At 32.6% G+C, this 16,035-nt stretch overlaps 1 protein-coding gene and 1 long non-coding RNA gene across 2 annotated transcripts; both read left to right on the plus strand.

The window, feature by feature from the left end:
• The first annotated feature begins 588 nt into the window (after positions 1 to 588).
• LOC145306922 (uncharacterized) lies at positions 589 to 7,621 on the plus strand. The gene is made up of 7 exons (XM_080149261.1): positions 589 to 649; positions 1,822 to 1,907; positions 2,935 to 2,997; positions 4,327 to 4,439; positions 4,803 to 4,847; positions 6,920 to 6,964; positions 7,567 to 7,621. Exons 2-7 carry the CDS (start codon positions 1,824 to 1,826, stop codon positions 7,619 to 7,621), a joined length of 405 nt encoding a protein of 134 aa, XP_080005387.1. The 5' UTR covers positions 589 to 649; positions 1,822 to 1,823.
• Positions 7,622 to 14,048: 6,427 nt separating this feature from the next.
• Positions 14,049 to 15,474, plus strand: LOC145307105 (uncharacterized). Its single transcript, XR_013875301.1, has 4 exons — positions 14,049 to 14,148; positions 14,489 to 14,587; positions 14,943 to 15,041; positions 15,380 to 15,474. It is a non-coding gene; the product is annotated as an uncharacterized LOC145307105 (long non-coding RNA).
• The last annotated feature ends 561 nt before the right edge of the window (positions 15,475 to 16,035 follow it).

The raw sequence follows: 16,035 nt of genomic DNA on the forward strand, positions 1-16,035 counted from the left end.
CTCTTTCCCCAATTTCTTTTTTACTTTAAAAAAAAATCTTAATTAAAAAAATAGGTTATTGGATTCAACTCCCCCCTCCTCAAGTTCCCCTAGAGGCCTCTAGGCCTTAGCCTTTACCTAGTGTATTCTTTCTTATTTTTATGTGTGAGTGTAAAATATTGAATTAAAAAATACCAACTGGGACAATACTATTCAGAAATATTTCAGCTAAATTAATGATTGTTATAATACAGGCCCAGCTACTCTAACATTCAATTCTACAAAAAATCACAAATCCTTTGGAAGTAAGGGGGGGGGTGTATCTTGTTTTTTGTAGCTGAAGAGGGGTGGGTAAGAAGGGGAGGAAAAGGGGAAGTGGGCTGTGGGGAAGTTTTCCTTTATAATTGTTTGTCAGAATCACATTCCCTTTTACCTGGTTCAAATTTAATACAGAGCATTATAACCAAAGATTGGTCTGACCACATTTAAATATTTTTTCAATTTTATCCATTTTTGTGCAGCCTTACCTCAAGATATCTGTTTCATATTTTAGATTTTTATTCATAGTTATATTAATTTTTATATATCTAATTTTTTAATTTTATGTAGACTATTGAAAATAAAGAGATAAGAAGTAAGAATAAGTTTGCTTCAGCTCCAACTTTGTGAGGTAAGGATTTCGTAATTTACATTTTTAGTCTTTTCTATTTTATTTCAAATGTAAATACAAGGAATAAAGATATCTTTGTTATCCAAAATCTCTATATCTGTTGGACTTTGTTTTTCAGGGAAGTTTTATTTTGTATTTGGAAGAAATTACATTTTTCTAATTACATAAAATACATTATTGGAAAAAGGAAGAGTTCACAATTGTAATGTTACATTCAACTCTGCAAATATTGATTACAAAAACCCATTAAAAGCATACAAAATGTGCAGAGCCATGATAAATCTCAATATCATAATATATCTCATTTGCCATGAATTTTAGTTCATGAGTTTTAAAAAATTTAAAAAAAACATTTAAAAGTTATATTTGTGTGCAGTACCTTATGTATGTATGTAGCCTTGATTCTCTGAAGTTAGGATTCAGATGCACGAGGAGATTGGAGGTGAGAATCTTTTGACCAATCCTAGATTGGTAAGCTTCGCGCACAGCTGAGTGTATTCTATGTTACATTACAAGCTGACCCGCAATTATCGTGGAAGCTACTCAATTATTACATCACCCTGGCCTAGAGTTTTGGCAGGTGTTCCATATTAAGCCACCCTAATTAATGGCACTCTCATATGTAAGAGGAGCATGGGCGAGGGAAAGCACGATTACAGTTGCTTGATAGGTAGGATCTTAACTTCCTACAAATCTCCCTCCTTACAACCTAAGGGCATCACAGGGAAGGTTGCGTGATTATATTCTGACAAATTGCAACAGCATTTGTCATCCAAGTGCAATATCTATGAGGGGACTTGAACTCGGATTTTCCCAACCACAGCGTAGTGCGCTAACCACTACTCTATGGGACACCCTGCAGTACCTTATCCCATTCATGAGTGACTCCCTAATGCTGAGAATAAAACCATGAGTATCCAGAAATAGTAAGGAAATAGAATTTCCCATATCAATTTGAAACCGATTAGTATCTATTGTACTTCATCCAGTTTTATATGAAGATACGAATTTACAATAATGAGATTAAAACCAGTTTAATAGCTCATGCCCTGGCATCCCATGGCTAAAAAAATAGTTTTAATCTTATGATTGTACATTTTATATCCCTGGGAAGCTGTTTATAATACAATGCGAGAAATAACTATTCCTAACTTTTCACAATTACTATATAGATATGAAGCCAAAGGAGGAGGAGATATCCTTAACCCTGAAAAGGGACTCTGGTCAAGAGTGGGGATTTAAATTAGCTGCTTGCTGGGTAAGAGATTAAATAATATAGAAAGATCTAATAAGTTAACAGGATCTTTGCATCTATGTATGTCTGTCTGCATGTCTGTACCAAATTATCTTGATAACTGTTAAACTGCTTTGTCATTCAAACAATTTTTCAGTTAATAGGCCAAGGGAGTTGAGTACCCTGCAACAGACAACCAAGGAAAGCTGAATATTTAGTTTTTTTGGAATGTTCACTTTACAGGAAGTGATATTTCATGTCTAGACTTACTTTAGTAATAAAAAACTTACTAGTATAGACTGTTGTAACTTCATAGGGCCTTTCTCCTCTAATTTTTTTCTTTGATCCCCCTCATCTATAATATAAAGTAGCTTGATGTCTGTCTTCTGTCCGTCTGTATATCCATCTGAAACTTAAAATCTTGAAAAACCACTGACCTAATTGGATTCTACTCTTTAGAGAATATATCTACTGGTCCTGTGGTGGTTTTAAGCTAGATTCTTGCGGGATGGGACACCCACAACCCCCCCAAAAATGAAAATTATCCCCCCTCAGAAAAAAAAATAATTTTTTATGTTTTTATTATTTTTTTTTATTTTTTATATCAAACTTTTTTTTATTAAATCATAAAGATTGTAAAACCTTCCTTTGTTTGTAAGGGCGGAAACCCAAAAAGGCTAATAGGAGGGAATTTTTTCAAAAGATCAAAAAAGAGAAAAAGTTTTTAGTTTTTAAAAATACAAATAACTATAAAACTTATAAACGATAATAAAATACAAAAAAATCTAAAAATGTAAACAAAATTTCAAAACATTTTCCCCATAACCTTAAGGGAATAAGTCCCTAAAGGCTAGGGCGAAATCTCTAGTTTTTAATTATTTTACAAATAGACTGGGAAAGGGAATGCAAGTGATGTAGTCTTTAATTGAGTTAAATATATCAAGATTTGAAAATAAACTTTATAATTTATTATTATATGTGTTTATTTGTTTAAATATAATAGAACTCAATTTCTTTTTTATTTCAAAAAGTATAAAGTAAATATTTGTAGTCCTCCACACCATGGGTGTTGGATGTGTATCCAAATAGTCCAGCAGAAGTTGCCGGTTGCAAAGTAAGTAATTTCCTCATAAAAACCAAATATTTTTTTCAATGTTGGTCTAAACTTTAAGATCTTTCTAATGTTGCTAATGTCGTTTGGGTGAGTTGCACCTGGACTGAACAGTCAACTTGTCAACTCAAGGCCAGACTCTTGGTCCTTCACCTCATACCCGTAGTACAGTACATTACAGACAACCAACTCTCTGTGATGCATGACCTTTGTCTGAGAAGTCCTAACTGTGCATGGTAACGAGTTGCGCCTGTTTTGGGCCAAGGCATTCCCCCCACTCTAACTATTTACGTCGCGCATTTGACATAGTAGCAGTGGGAACCATTTTTAACGTCTTTAGTTTTGACGCAGTGTCAGACCGAGATTTGAACCTATCACCTTCCCGACGACGAGCGAATGTGCTACGTGTTGAGCCACGGTCGCGGGTCAAGATCTTTCTATGTTCATCTTTTAATTTGAATAAAACTCTTATAAATCCCTAAATCTACCAATTTGCACATTTTTGGTTTTACACCTAACAAAGTAATGTGCATTATTGATTAGGATCAGATATTACTTTCTAAATCTTCCTTTTCCTACAGTGTTATGGGTATAAACTAGAAGGAGGGCAACCCAATAAGACATACCTCTCTCCCCCATAGACTTGTTATCTTTTATGCATTTAATGTTAAAGGCATTAATGATATAAATTATTTTATCAATGACAGCATGAGCATTCCAACTAAATAATAGGTAGCAACAATATTGTCACAAATTATCATTAACCTGAACTTTTACCTCAAATTCCCCACTAATTTATACTAATGTGACAATTAACTTGGGTGAGGGGTTTCAATTTTTCATTTTTTTAAAGCAAAAGTAAATTTTCCAGTCTGGCTTCAAAATTAATTACATCCCCTGGTTCTGAGCCATAATGAAAAATCATGTATTGTATCATATCATGCAGAATTTTCTACAATTAATAAATTAAAAATTATGATAATAGTACAAGTTTTGTTAGCCCTTTGACCTATTAAGGCTAACATAACTTTTTCAATTTGATATTCATAGAAAACTGTCTAGGATCAAAAAAATATGTTTATTATATGTTTCATTATATTTTTATAGTAGCTTTTGAAAGACTATTTTAGGTTAGGTTAGGTTAGTAGGTTGCCCTGTATGGTTTAAGCTCCCCACATTGGCTTGAAATATTAGAAAAGTTACTATGAAAATACACCAAAACATGCAAATTCTTTTTCTTTCCTTGGTCCACTGTCTTTAATAGTTTGCAAAAATAACTATTATCATATAGTTGCCACAAAGAACATTTTCCTAAATCACTATTTTAACCAGGAACTTGATGTCATAACAAGCATTGACGGAAATTCAGTGGACAAAGCAACTGAGACTGATATTATGAAAATGATATCAGATGCAGATAATTCACTGGAATTAACAATAAAAAGGTAATGAATAATATTTCATAGTTTTTTTCTATGATCCACTAAAATAATTTAACAAAAAAATATAATATTTATTATTCTGAAATACTCAGATATTAGCCCTTATAGGGAAACTATTTAAAAATGATAAAAGGTATAAGGAGAATGTTTTCTTTAAAAAAAAAAATTATTAAAAGTTTGATCACAGTTTTTATCCCATGCTAATATTTACTTGGGGTGATGTATCTTCTTCGAGGGAACCTATAGGAAAAATTACAACAAATTTTTGGAAGCATGCATAGCAATAGTTTTATACTGTTAACATATATTCAAATTTCTGTTATTTGATGGCAATCCACCTTAATATAATCAATTAATTTATTCTAGGGATACGTCTTCTTCTGGTGAAGAAAAGAATGATTTATCAGAAGAGTAAGTTATTTTTATATCAATAAAATAAAACAACTATTGTATCTAAGCATTCTTAAGTTGTCAATGATCGAATTATACAAAAAAATGCTTTGCTCATAACAACATAGTTAAAAACAAAATAACTTTTTTAGATATAACCTTAAAGAGATGCACTTTAAAACAATGCTATACTAGTAAAGAACTGAACTTTTAAAGTGTACTGACAAATTTTTTTTTCTTTTAAAGTGTATGTCAGTTTTATTTTTAAAAACAGTGAAAATTATCCTCTAATTAATCCACTTAAATAAATCTAAAAAAATCCGAATAGGGGGGCGTTCAACGCCCCCCCCCCCTCGACCGTTAAGGGTTAACTGTATTACAAAAATATGCTCAATAGTATAGGGAGCTATTATCATAATTAAGACACTAAGTAGCACCAAATATTATGAAATATAATTATTAATGTGAGAGAATAATGCTTTATAGTGTAATAAAACTAGTAAATTATGATGGAACAGAAAAACTTGTGCTTTCACAAATACATACAGTATAAACCAAATAAATAGAAAAATCCGAATTTTCAGATTAGAGGCTTAGCTATTCATTTTGGATGACTACTATAAATCAAAAAAGTAGATGTATCCTTTGTTTTATTTATTAGTTCTTATTAATATTTTTTAAGCTCTTTATAGAGCCGATAATAAAAGGGGATAAATTTTAAAACTTTTGGTTAAAAAATCCCAAATGACATCATATTATAATAGTACATTATAAAGGGTGTTTAAAAAAAACCAATCGCTTCACTCTTTTCAATATAAACCCTACAGTTTTGGTCAAAAACTAACAAAAAATGACCCAAATCATGTCCAAGCAATGACAATGAGAAAACACTTTCGAATTTTAATTTCTACTCACCTCTCCTGAGCACTACAGCTTGAGTCCTAGAACTTGTGGAAAATCTTTCTCTACGTGGAGAGTGCATATTTTATTACAAATTAAGAAAGTTTTGTCTTTTTAAAAAGACGATAAACTGTCTAAAGTACTTAAAATCTTGTAGATAGACCCTATAATGTTTGGAGTTTTTGATAAGGTCCTTGCCCATTTGGCATAAAAAAGACAGACCCATCAAACATTGAGACATGACTGCTCTGTCTTTAAAAAAAAAGAACAACCCGTTTTAAGTACTTAAAATCTTGTAGATAGAACCCATATTGTTTAGAATTTTTCTATTGACACCTTAATCAGGTTTCTAACACAATATGAGCCATTTTGACACCCAAAAGAAAGATCTTTCAAACATCAAGAACCAGAGAGACCCGTCATGTCTAAATGTTTGATGGGTCTGTATTTTTATGCCAAATTGGCTAGGATTGAGTTAGAAACCTGGTTAAGGTGTCTATAGAAAGGTCTTTACATGCTCCATCAAAAATTCCAAACGTTATGGGTAATATCTACAAGATTTTAAGTACTTAAGAAGATTTGTTGATTTTTAATCTCCATGTAAGGAAAAATTCTCCACAAGGGCTAGGACTCGAGCTGTAGTGCACAGGAGAGGTGAGTAGAAATCTAAATTCAATAGTGCTTTCTTATTGGCATTCCTTGGACATGATTTGGGTCATTTTTTGTTAGTTTTTTACTAAAACTGTAGGGTTTATATTGAAAAGAGTGAAGCGATTGGTGTTTTTTTTTAACACCCTTTATAAAGAACTGCCATGTTTTTTTGGAACAACCCCCATTTTCCTAACTTTTTATATGCAGGGGGGCTCTGACCTTTACTTAACCTAACTTCCAAAATTTAAGAATTTTATAGAGTTTGTTTGTGGATAATTTGAAAATATATATATATATACTAGCAGCTACGCCCCTAGAGGCCTCTAGGGGCACTTTAGTAGGGTGGAGTTGAATTTGATAACCCAATTTCCTATTTTAGATTTTTTTTAAAGTAAAAAAAAAATTATTGGGGGGTGGAAGATCCTTCAGTTCAAACACACAAACAGACAGACAGACATCCTGTTACTTTAGTATAAGGATATTTATATGTATATTTTTATGCCTGTTAATCCACCTTGATATAATCAATTAATTTATTCTAGGAATAGGTCTTCTTCTGGTGAAGAAAGGGATGATTTATCTGAGGCGTAAGTTATTGTTATATTTATAAAAAAATTTAATTAAGTTTCTAAGCATTCCTAAATTATCAATGACCCAATTATACAAAAAATGTCTTGTTCATAACAATGTAGTTGAAAATGTTTTAACCTTAAATAGATGAAATTTAAACAATGCTTTACTATTAAAGAACTAAACCTTTTAAGTGTACATACAATTTATTTCTATTTTTTCAAAACATACATTGAATATTATTTTTAAAACAGTTCAAATTGTCCTCTAGCTAATTAATCCAATTAAATAAATCTATTTGGAAATTAAAACCTGTATGATAAAATCAATAGTATGGAGCTATTATCATAATTAAGGCACTAAGTAGTAGCAAAGATTATTAAATATAATTATTAATATGAAGGAAAAATCCATAATAGTGTAATAAACCATAAATTATGATTAGACAGATAAACTGGTGCTTTCTCTTCAATTTTTTTTTATAAAAACTTCCCAATTTTTATATGCAGAGTGGCTTTAACCTTTCCTAATTTAAAAAGTTTGTTTGTGGATTATTTGAGAATTCACCAGACCACTTATTATTTTTTATGCCTTGATGTAATCAGATTATTAATTCTAGGAATATTTCTTCTTCTGATGGTGACAAGCTAGAGGATACTTCTATAGAAAAGTAAGTTTTAATGATAATAAGATATTAGCAGTTTTGCCCTTTAAGACTATACTAAGGGCACTTGAGGGGGGGGGGGAGGTGGGAGGTGAAAGACACTTTACATTCAATTTAAGTTTTTGAAGAAAAGTAAAAGGGAGTTATTTTTCCTCAAAGAGTGGTGATACTTTTCCCCAAAATAGTAAAAAAACCTTTCAAGGACCTATTTCGAAACTACATTTTGAAGGAGAACCATGTCAGTTAACATGATTCTTTGGTACAGGCAGACACACAGATCCTATTACTTCTGAAAGTAATGAGGTTTTTTTGTCTATATCTAGAACATCATAGTATATTACAGTACCACTAGTATACCTAGTATATATAGAAATATATTTATATTATGAAGTCTAGAACATCATAGTATATTATAGTACCACTAGTATACCTAGTATATATAGAAATATATTTATATTATGAAGTCTAGAACATCATAGTATATTATAGTACCACTAGTATACCTAGTATATATAGAAATATATTTATATTATAGAGTCTAGAACATCACAGTATATTACAGTATCACCTACTGTATTCTGTAATCATGTCAGAACATTATACAAAATATATGTATAATAATTTTTTCTATAGGAATATGCATTCTTATGAAGATGCGAGGAAGTTTCGCAAGAACTGTAAAGAAGGAAATCTGGATGAAGTGAAAAAAGCCCTCTCTAAATACCCAGATATTATACATGAAAAAGACAAGTGGGGTAAGTCAATTTAGCTGCTTTGAAATTTAGTCGATATTAGAAATACAGGGTGCGCCACATAAGTCCGGACTTTTTTCTAATGGCCATAGCACCAAAACTACTTGACCAATCATGACGTTTGACCACACCATAAAAAGCTTAAATAATTACCTTTTTGCCCATAAAAATTTTTGGACGATGGAGGACGTGTTCTCCGAGCTAGCAGCGCTTATGTTTAACCCATTAGTGCCGAGCGCCACTTTTATGGACCGATCGAGCTGAAAATTTCAGGGAAGCTTTGTTATGGTTAAAACGGAATTCCAATTTTTTTGTTTTGCTCTAGTGGCGTGCACAGGAAAGTTGCAATAAAACCCGGTTCGGTGCGAGTAAAGAAACCGTTCGGCATAGGTACCCAATTTGGCGTTTTTTGGTGCTTTCCCCCGGCATTCAAGCCTAAATACCCGGTTATTATGCCCAAAAAATTAAAAATGTAATTTTTGTACGTCCAAAGTGAGTTGTAGAGTAGCTAATACTACGATACGATCTGCAATTGAAAACTACATAACCTCATGTAATTGATAGAGCTACAAGTAAAATACAAAACGATTTATATCACATTTAGTGTTTTGGCTATAGGTGCCACCCTTTTCAGTTAAAAAAGCCTCTTTCCTAGAAGTTTTAAAATTTTGATATTATATGTGGACGGGTATCTTTACTCGCGCCAAGCCGGGCAATAAGATTGGCGGGTATCTTTACTTGGGCTGAGCCGGGCCAATATAGAACGTAAAAAAACGATAAAAAAATCATATAAAAAATAATAATTTGAATAAAACGAATTCACAAATGAATGTAGTTGCCAATAAACTTTAAATTTAACAAAAAAAAATCACTAACTTTACTTCATAAACAAAAAAGTTAGGAGGGGTATTTTAAAATCACCTCGTTTTTCTTGGTTTTCAAATTTTGTTGAGCTATACCGGCAAACAGAGGTAAGCAAAACTGCCTGCTCCAGGGGGAAATGAAAACCAGGGTAGTAGAGGGGTATTCATACTGAGAATGATGCAATCTTGAAACTGAGAACCGTTTTTTTTTTGGCATTTTCTGGAACTGGGCGTTAAAAGCCGGTTCGTCACTAATGGGTTAACATGGCAGAATTGAATTGCGCTGATAGTTTACCCTGGATACTCGACTAGGGCCCACTAAATCTGACCTCAGCCCATCTGTAGATGAGGTAGAGTTATGCAACTTGCTGGGGATACTGTAAGATTCATAAGTAAGACAGTCGAAAAGACTAGAGCTCTTTATCTGAAATGGCTTGGCCGTAGTACTCCATCAAAGTGAAACATGGCAGATTTTGAGATGTCAAAAACTTCAAAAATTGTGAAAATTCGTGAAAATTTCTCCGTTCTCAACTACAAAGGCCGATTTGTAACCTCAAAACTCGTTTTAGACTATGTGTTGCGATGATAACCCTAGCTTAATCTTTATGCCATTTCCAAAAAGGTATTAACCCTTTACAGTCGGGCCCCTTGCCGCATCTTAATCGGTCGGGGGGGGGGGGGCGTTCAACGCCCCCCCTAATTATCTCAGTTCCTATTAGAGCTAGAGGGCTAAATTTTTTTGTGCAAGTCCCCTGTTTGATAATGAATTTCCGACCTTTTATAAGTCTAAGTCAATTTTCGCTTCCTTCACCCTTTTATTTAACAACCTTTGTTTTTAGGTCTTTTTTTATTTAAAAATTTCAAACGGCTGTAATTTTTTATTTTTGAAGCTAGAAGAAAAATTTTTTCCCAGAAAATGTTTATTTTTATGTAAAGAGGACTATCCACGAACGAGAGCACATGATTCTAAGTACCTTCCAGCATTGATCCTAACTATTTTCTTTCAGAATATAATAGGTCACCATATATTATTAATATATTGACGAGAAAATTTATGTTTCACCATGTTTTTTTAGGTATTTCAATTGATTTTGAAAACTTTTATAAAGCTAATTCTTTTAATAAAATGGATATTTGATGATACATATGCGAATACTCGTGTTATATAGATTGTAAATTAATCCATATCAGCATGAATTTAAACATACATATGAGATATAGTAAATGTGCTTTTGACATTTTTTAATTTTTATCATTTGACAACATGGACAATTAAAGACACCCCGAACTCAACAAAACGTTTAATAGAATTTTAACGAAAAATGGTGGACATTTTTTTACTTTTCTTCAACTGGAAGTAAATTTTCTCGTCAATATATTAATTATTGATAGTGACCTATTATATTCTGAAAGAAAATACTCAGGATCAATGCTGGAATGTGCTGGAATCACGTGCTCTTGTTCGTGGATAGTCCTCTTTTACATAAGAAATATCAAAATATAAATTTCAGCGGCCGCAGCTGTACTTGGCAGCTGCAAGCCGCCGCAGTCGGCGGTCGGCGGGAAAACGGCGGCGGATCTTCATGAAATTTTAATACGTTATGTAGACATGTAAGAAAAGCTTAAGTTTAAAATTTGAAGTCTCTAAGTCAAAAATTGCGGCCACAGGAGCCTTTTAAAGATTCATGGAGACCTGGAGGATCAGGACCTGCAGGATCATACCTGGAACCTGAAAGTGACTTGAACACCTGTATTTCATATAAGGATGTACTACTAGAGGATTTTTTAGTATTTTGGTATGATAAATGCTTTGTTTTAGTCAAAAAAATATTTTTTGCTCTTTACCTGGATGACCCTGCCAGGTTTGCTGGCATCCTGTGTCCGCCAGGATGGAGATATTCAAAAAATTCCAACTCTCAGTTATGTGTCTTACCCATACTTAAAAAGTCAAGCAGTTTGGGCTCTTTATCTTTCACACACAGAAAATGAGATAGAAAAAACCGGATGGGGGGGCGTTCAACGCCCCCTCCCCCCCCGACCGTTAAGGGTTAAACGTTGTTCTATCTTATTTGTGGCCCAAATGAGAGCCGCCGTGTCGAAGGGTAGCTTGAAAGATGGGTGAATTTTGATCCTGCAGTTACTCACGTCCCTAAGGAGATATGGCCTCCCAGCAGCCTTTAGTCTTCATCTAATTGACTTTTGGGCCTGGAGCGCCACTAAAGCACGAACCAATAGACGCGCCCATACCACAAAAACCTCCCTCATTGCCACTATCAAGGAGAACTTCGCCAGCTTGGACAGGGACATGGTGACCAGGATCTAGGGACGGTTCAGGGGGCGGGTAGAGGCGGTGGTTGAGGCTGGTGGCGATTTTATTGAATAATCTAATAGTCATATACCTAGTTTGCCTCCCAGTTTTTAAAATCCAATAAAATATTTAAAATTGACGATTTTATGTTCATTTGTTTAAAAATAAGAAAAAGTCCGGATTTATTTGGCGCACCCTGTATAAGGGAAAGCTTAAAAATTATATAACAATGATAATATTTACATACTAATAATAAAACTTTCAATGATTTTTTTTTATATATTTTGGGGGAGGGGAGGGGGCATAAGTTTACCTCCTTGCTTGCAATTGCAGTTTCAAAAAGAAAAAAATAAAGAAAAGGATTTTTTTTTGGGGGGGGGGGTGGACGTTAATTTATTTTCTATGGCTGATTTCTCAATGTTTTTTTCACCCACCCTCAAAATAGTTATAAACGAATCCAGGATGAGAAGTTAACTAGTATAGGAGAACCATATCAGTTCAGCGGTTAGCAAAATCCTTTGGTACACACACAAAAAGACTTACACAGATCCTATTTCCTTAAAAAAGGATATTGTTCATAATCTCTAAAGCTCCGAACACAAGAAACATTAAAGAGTCTGCTCATTATTTTTTATACTTTGAAACCGTATAGAAACACATTGTCTTAAGCACCTTAAGCTAAACTAATTAACAAAAATATCCTAGATTTATGACTTGATTCTGCTTTTTTTAAAGGAAAAAAAGGAAAATCTGAACATTTATTATTATTTTACTGTTTCTAGAGATTTTTACCTAGCATGAAAAGTAAAAAAATCTTTGTTTGGTTTTGTTTTATACATTGCAGGGGGCTCTAACACATGCAGGGTCAATTATCTAACCCTGCAGGGCAATCACCTAACCTAAGATAACCAATAACCAATAAGCTACTGGGACGAAAGGAACTATTCCTTGGCATTAGAATTTTTTCTTTTAATTTTGAAAATTTTGGTAACCCCTCCCTCCCCCCCACCAAAAAAAGCTATGAAACCTGGCCGTGGTGCTTTTTTCGATTAGGTTAGATAAGGTTATGGGTTAGAGGGCCGAGTGCTGCTGCTAGGCAGGCTAGGGAGCCAAGCACTCTGGTTAGGCAGGCCAGGGGGACGAGCGCAGCGGCCAGCTTTCATAGTTTTATGAGGGGGGGATGAGGGGGTTAACTTAAATCATTAAATTGAAAAAAGAATCCTATTTGGATAATACACATATATTTATCTAACTATCTTTCTATCAAACTGTCTATCTATCTACACAGTGTTACAAATAAAACTATGTTTTCTGTGTTTCTGACACAACCAGAAGGAATACAAAAAAACAATTAATTTTATTATAATTGGTAATATTACTCAGTATAAATTAAAATTTATTATACCAGATATTATTTCAGTTGAACAAAAAAAATACAGTAAAAACAACAAGACAAAGTAAATAAGAAATGGGTTGAAAAAAGGAAAAGGTTCAGAGTCAATAAAGTTAATATGGCTGTCAAACATTGATAAAATACAAAACAAATTTAACTTTTATTTTTCATAATTACATAAGAAATACCACATTCATGAAGTAGCTGTAGAGGAGATAAGCTTTCCATTGGTATGTCTAACATTTTTTTAAATTAACTATGGGCTGAGCAATAATAGTTTTATAAGAACTACCCTAACGTTTTTTACCTTATTTTTAGAGGATTTTAGGCGAAAATGAAAAAAAAAATATTTTGCGGATTTACTCAAAAAGCCCCCAAAATAAAATTTGATTTTTACCTTTTCCAGTATACCAAGACATGTGACTTTAAGGCTGTGCAATCCGCTTAAATGGGTATTTTCAAAAACCTGGAATTTTTTTAGCCTACTCGTGAGTCAATAAAGTTAACATGGCTGTCAAGCATTGATAAAATACAAAAAAAATTTAACTCTTATCTTCCATAATTACAGAAAAAATACCACATTGATGAAGCAGCTGTGCTACAAATGTAGAAAAATATTCTAAAAAATGTGAAAAGTTTGTCAACACTAATATCAATAATAATATAAACATTCAGGATGGACTCCTTTGCATGAAGCTGCTTATAAAGGCCACCAGAGTATAGTTGATATACTCCTACAACATGGGGCAGATGTTCATGTCAAGGATGATGATGGTAAGTTTATCATATTTATCCATACTTAATTTATTATTGGTAACATTACTCAATATACAATAAGTTTATTATACCAGATATTAATTCAGATGAACATAAAAAAGTACAGTAAAAACAACAGGACAAAGTAAAATAAGAAAGACAGTGAAAAAAGGAAATGGTTCAGAGTCAATAAAGTTAATATGGCTGTCAAACATTGATAAAATACAAAAAATTTAACTCCTATCTTTCATAATTACATAAGAAATACCACATTGATGAAGTAACTGTGCTAGAAATGTAGAAAAAGATTCTGAAAAATGTGCATAGTTTGTCAACACTAATATTAATATTAATCTAAATATTCAGGATGGACTCCTTTGCATCTTGCTGCTTGGAGAGGCCACCAGGGTATAGTTGATATACTCCTACAACATGGGGCAGATGTAAATTTCAAGGATAGATGGGGTAAGTTTATTATATTTATCCATACTTACTTTATTATTGGTAATATTACTCAATACACATTTAATTTCGATTTAATTCAATTGAAGATAAAAAAATACAGTAAAAACAACAGGACAAAGTAAAATAAGAAAGGGGTTAAAAAAAGAAAAGGTTTAAAGTCAATAAATTTAATATGGCTGTCAAAAATTGATAAAATACAAAAAAATTTTAACTCCTATCTTTCAAATTTACAGAAGAAATACCACATTGATGAAGTAGCTCTGCTTCAAATGTAGAAAAAGATTCTAAAAAATGTGTATAGTTTGTCAAGACTAATATTAATATTAATCTAAAAATTTAGGTGAGACTCCTTTGTATAAGGCTGCTGTGAGAGGCCACCAGGTTATAGTTGATATACTCCTACAACATGAGGCAGATGTGAATGTCAAGAATGATAATGGTAAGTTAATTATATTTATCCATACTTACTTTCTTCTTGGTAATATTATTCAATATACATTTAAGTTTATTATACCAGGTATTAATTCAGTTAAAAATAAAATAAAAATACAGTAAAAACAGCTGGACAAAGTAAAATAAGAAAGGGGGTAAAAAAAAGGGGAATGGTTCAGAGTCAACAAAGTTAATATGGCTGTCAAACATAGATAAAATACAAAAGAAAAATTTAACTCCTATCTTTCATAATTACAGAAGAAATACCACATTGATGAAGTAGCTGCACTACAAATGTAGAAAAAATCTAAAAAGGTGTGAAATTTGTTAAAACTAATATTAATATTAATCTAAATATTCAGGAAGGACTCCTTTGCATCATGCTGCTAGATATTGCCACCAGAAAATAGTTGATATACTCCTACAACATGAGGCAGATGTGAATGTCAAGGATTATATAGGTAAGTTTATTATATTTATCCATGCTTACTTTATTATTGGTAACATTACGCAATACATATTTAAGATTGTTATACTAGATATTAAAATAGTTGAACATAAAAAAATACAGTAAAAACAAACAGACAAAGTAAAATAAAAAAGGGGGTAAAGAAAGAATAAGGTTTAAAGTCAATAAAGTTAATATGGCTGTCAAACATTGATAAAAATGAACTCCTCTTTTTATAATTACAGAGTAAATACCACATTGATGAAGTAGCTGTGCTACAAATGTAGAAAAAGAGTCTGAAAATGTGTAAAGTTTGTCAACACTAATATTAATATTAACCTAAATATTCAGGTGAGACTCCTTTGCATTATGCTGCTTGGAAAGGCCACCAGAGTATAGTTGATATACTCCTACAACATAGGGCAGATGTGAATGTCAAGGAAAATGGAGGTAAGTTAATTATATGTATACATACTAGCATTATTATTGATAATATTACTCAATGTACATTTAACCCTTACAGATTGGGGGGGGGGGGGGTCATATTGACCCCCCCCCCTCTTTTTTTTCAATGTCATTTTTTTTGTAGGTAAGATAGAGAGTTGTGACTTCATGACTTTTTAAGTTTAGTAATTATACGTCGGCAGGAGTTGATTTTATTAGGATATCTGGTCTGTGTCGGTCGTGGTGTCCGGTCAAAGTCGGTTGGGTAGCACCAAAATTTTTAAAAAATTCAAAATAAATCTTAATTTCTACATTATGACTTTGTATATAAGGTAGAAACCTAAAATTATTTTGGTGAATGAGAAAAGTGGTGTTATGACCGTTTGACCGCACGCTGACCGACTTTATGACCGATTTTTGTCCGGCTTTTACTACAGACATATATCATGAATATCAGCTAGATACCTATAAATTATTTTGGTAAATCCTTGAGCAATAATTAACAGATAAAAATATTAATTGGCGCCGCCAACTGCCGTTTTACCGCCGTAACTGCCAAAAAT

Source organism: Acartia tonsa, chromosome 15 (genome assembly GCF_053477335.1).
Source record: "Acartia tonsa isolate MP-2025a chromosome 15, ASM5347733v1, whole genome shotgun sequence".
Classification (NCBI taxonomy): Eukaryota; Metazoa; Arthropoda; class Copepoda; order Calanoida; family Acartiidae; genus Acartia; species Acartia tonsa.

Excerpts from the sequence above, each read along its gene's own strand:
- LOC145306922 (XM_080149261.1), top strand. The coding sequence starts at position 1,824 with ATGAAGCCAAAGGAGGAGGAGATATCCTTAACCCTGAAAAGGGACTCT. Across the intron at positions 4,848-6,919 it reads AAGAATGATTTATCAGAAGA|GAATAGGTCTTCTTCTGGTG; the intron begins GTAAGTTATTTT and ends AATTTATTCTAG. Across the intron at positions 6,965-7,566 it reads AGGGATGATTTATCTGAGGC|GAATATTTCTTCTTCTGATG; the intron begins GTAAGTTATTGT and ends TATTAATTCTAG.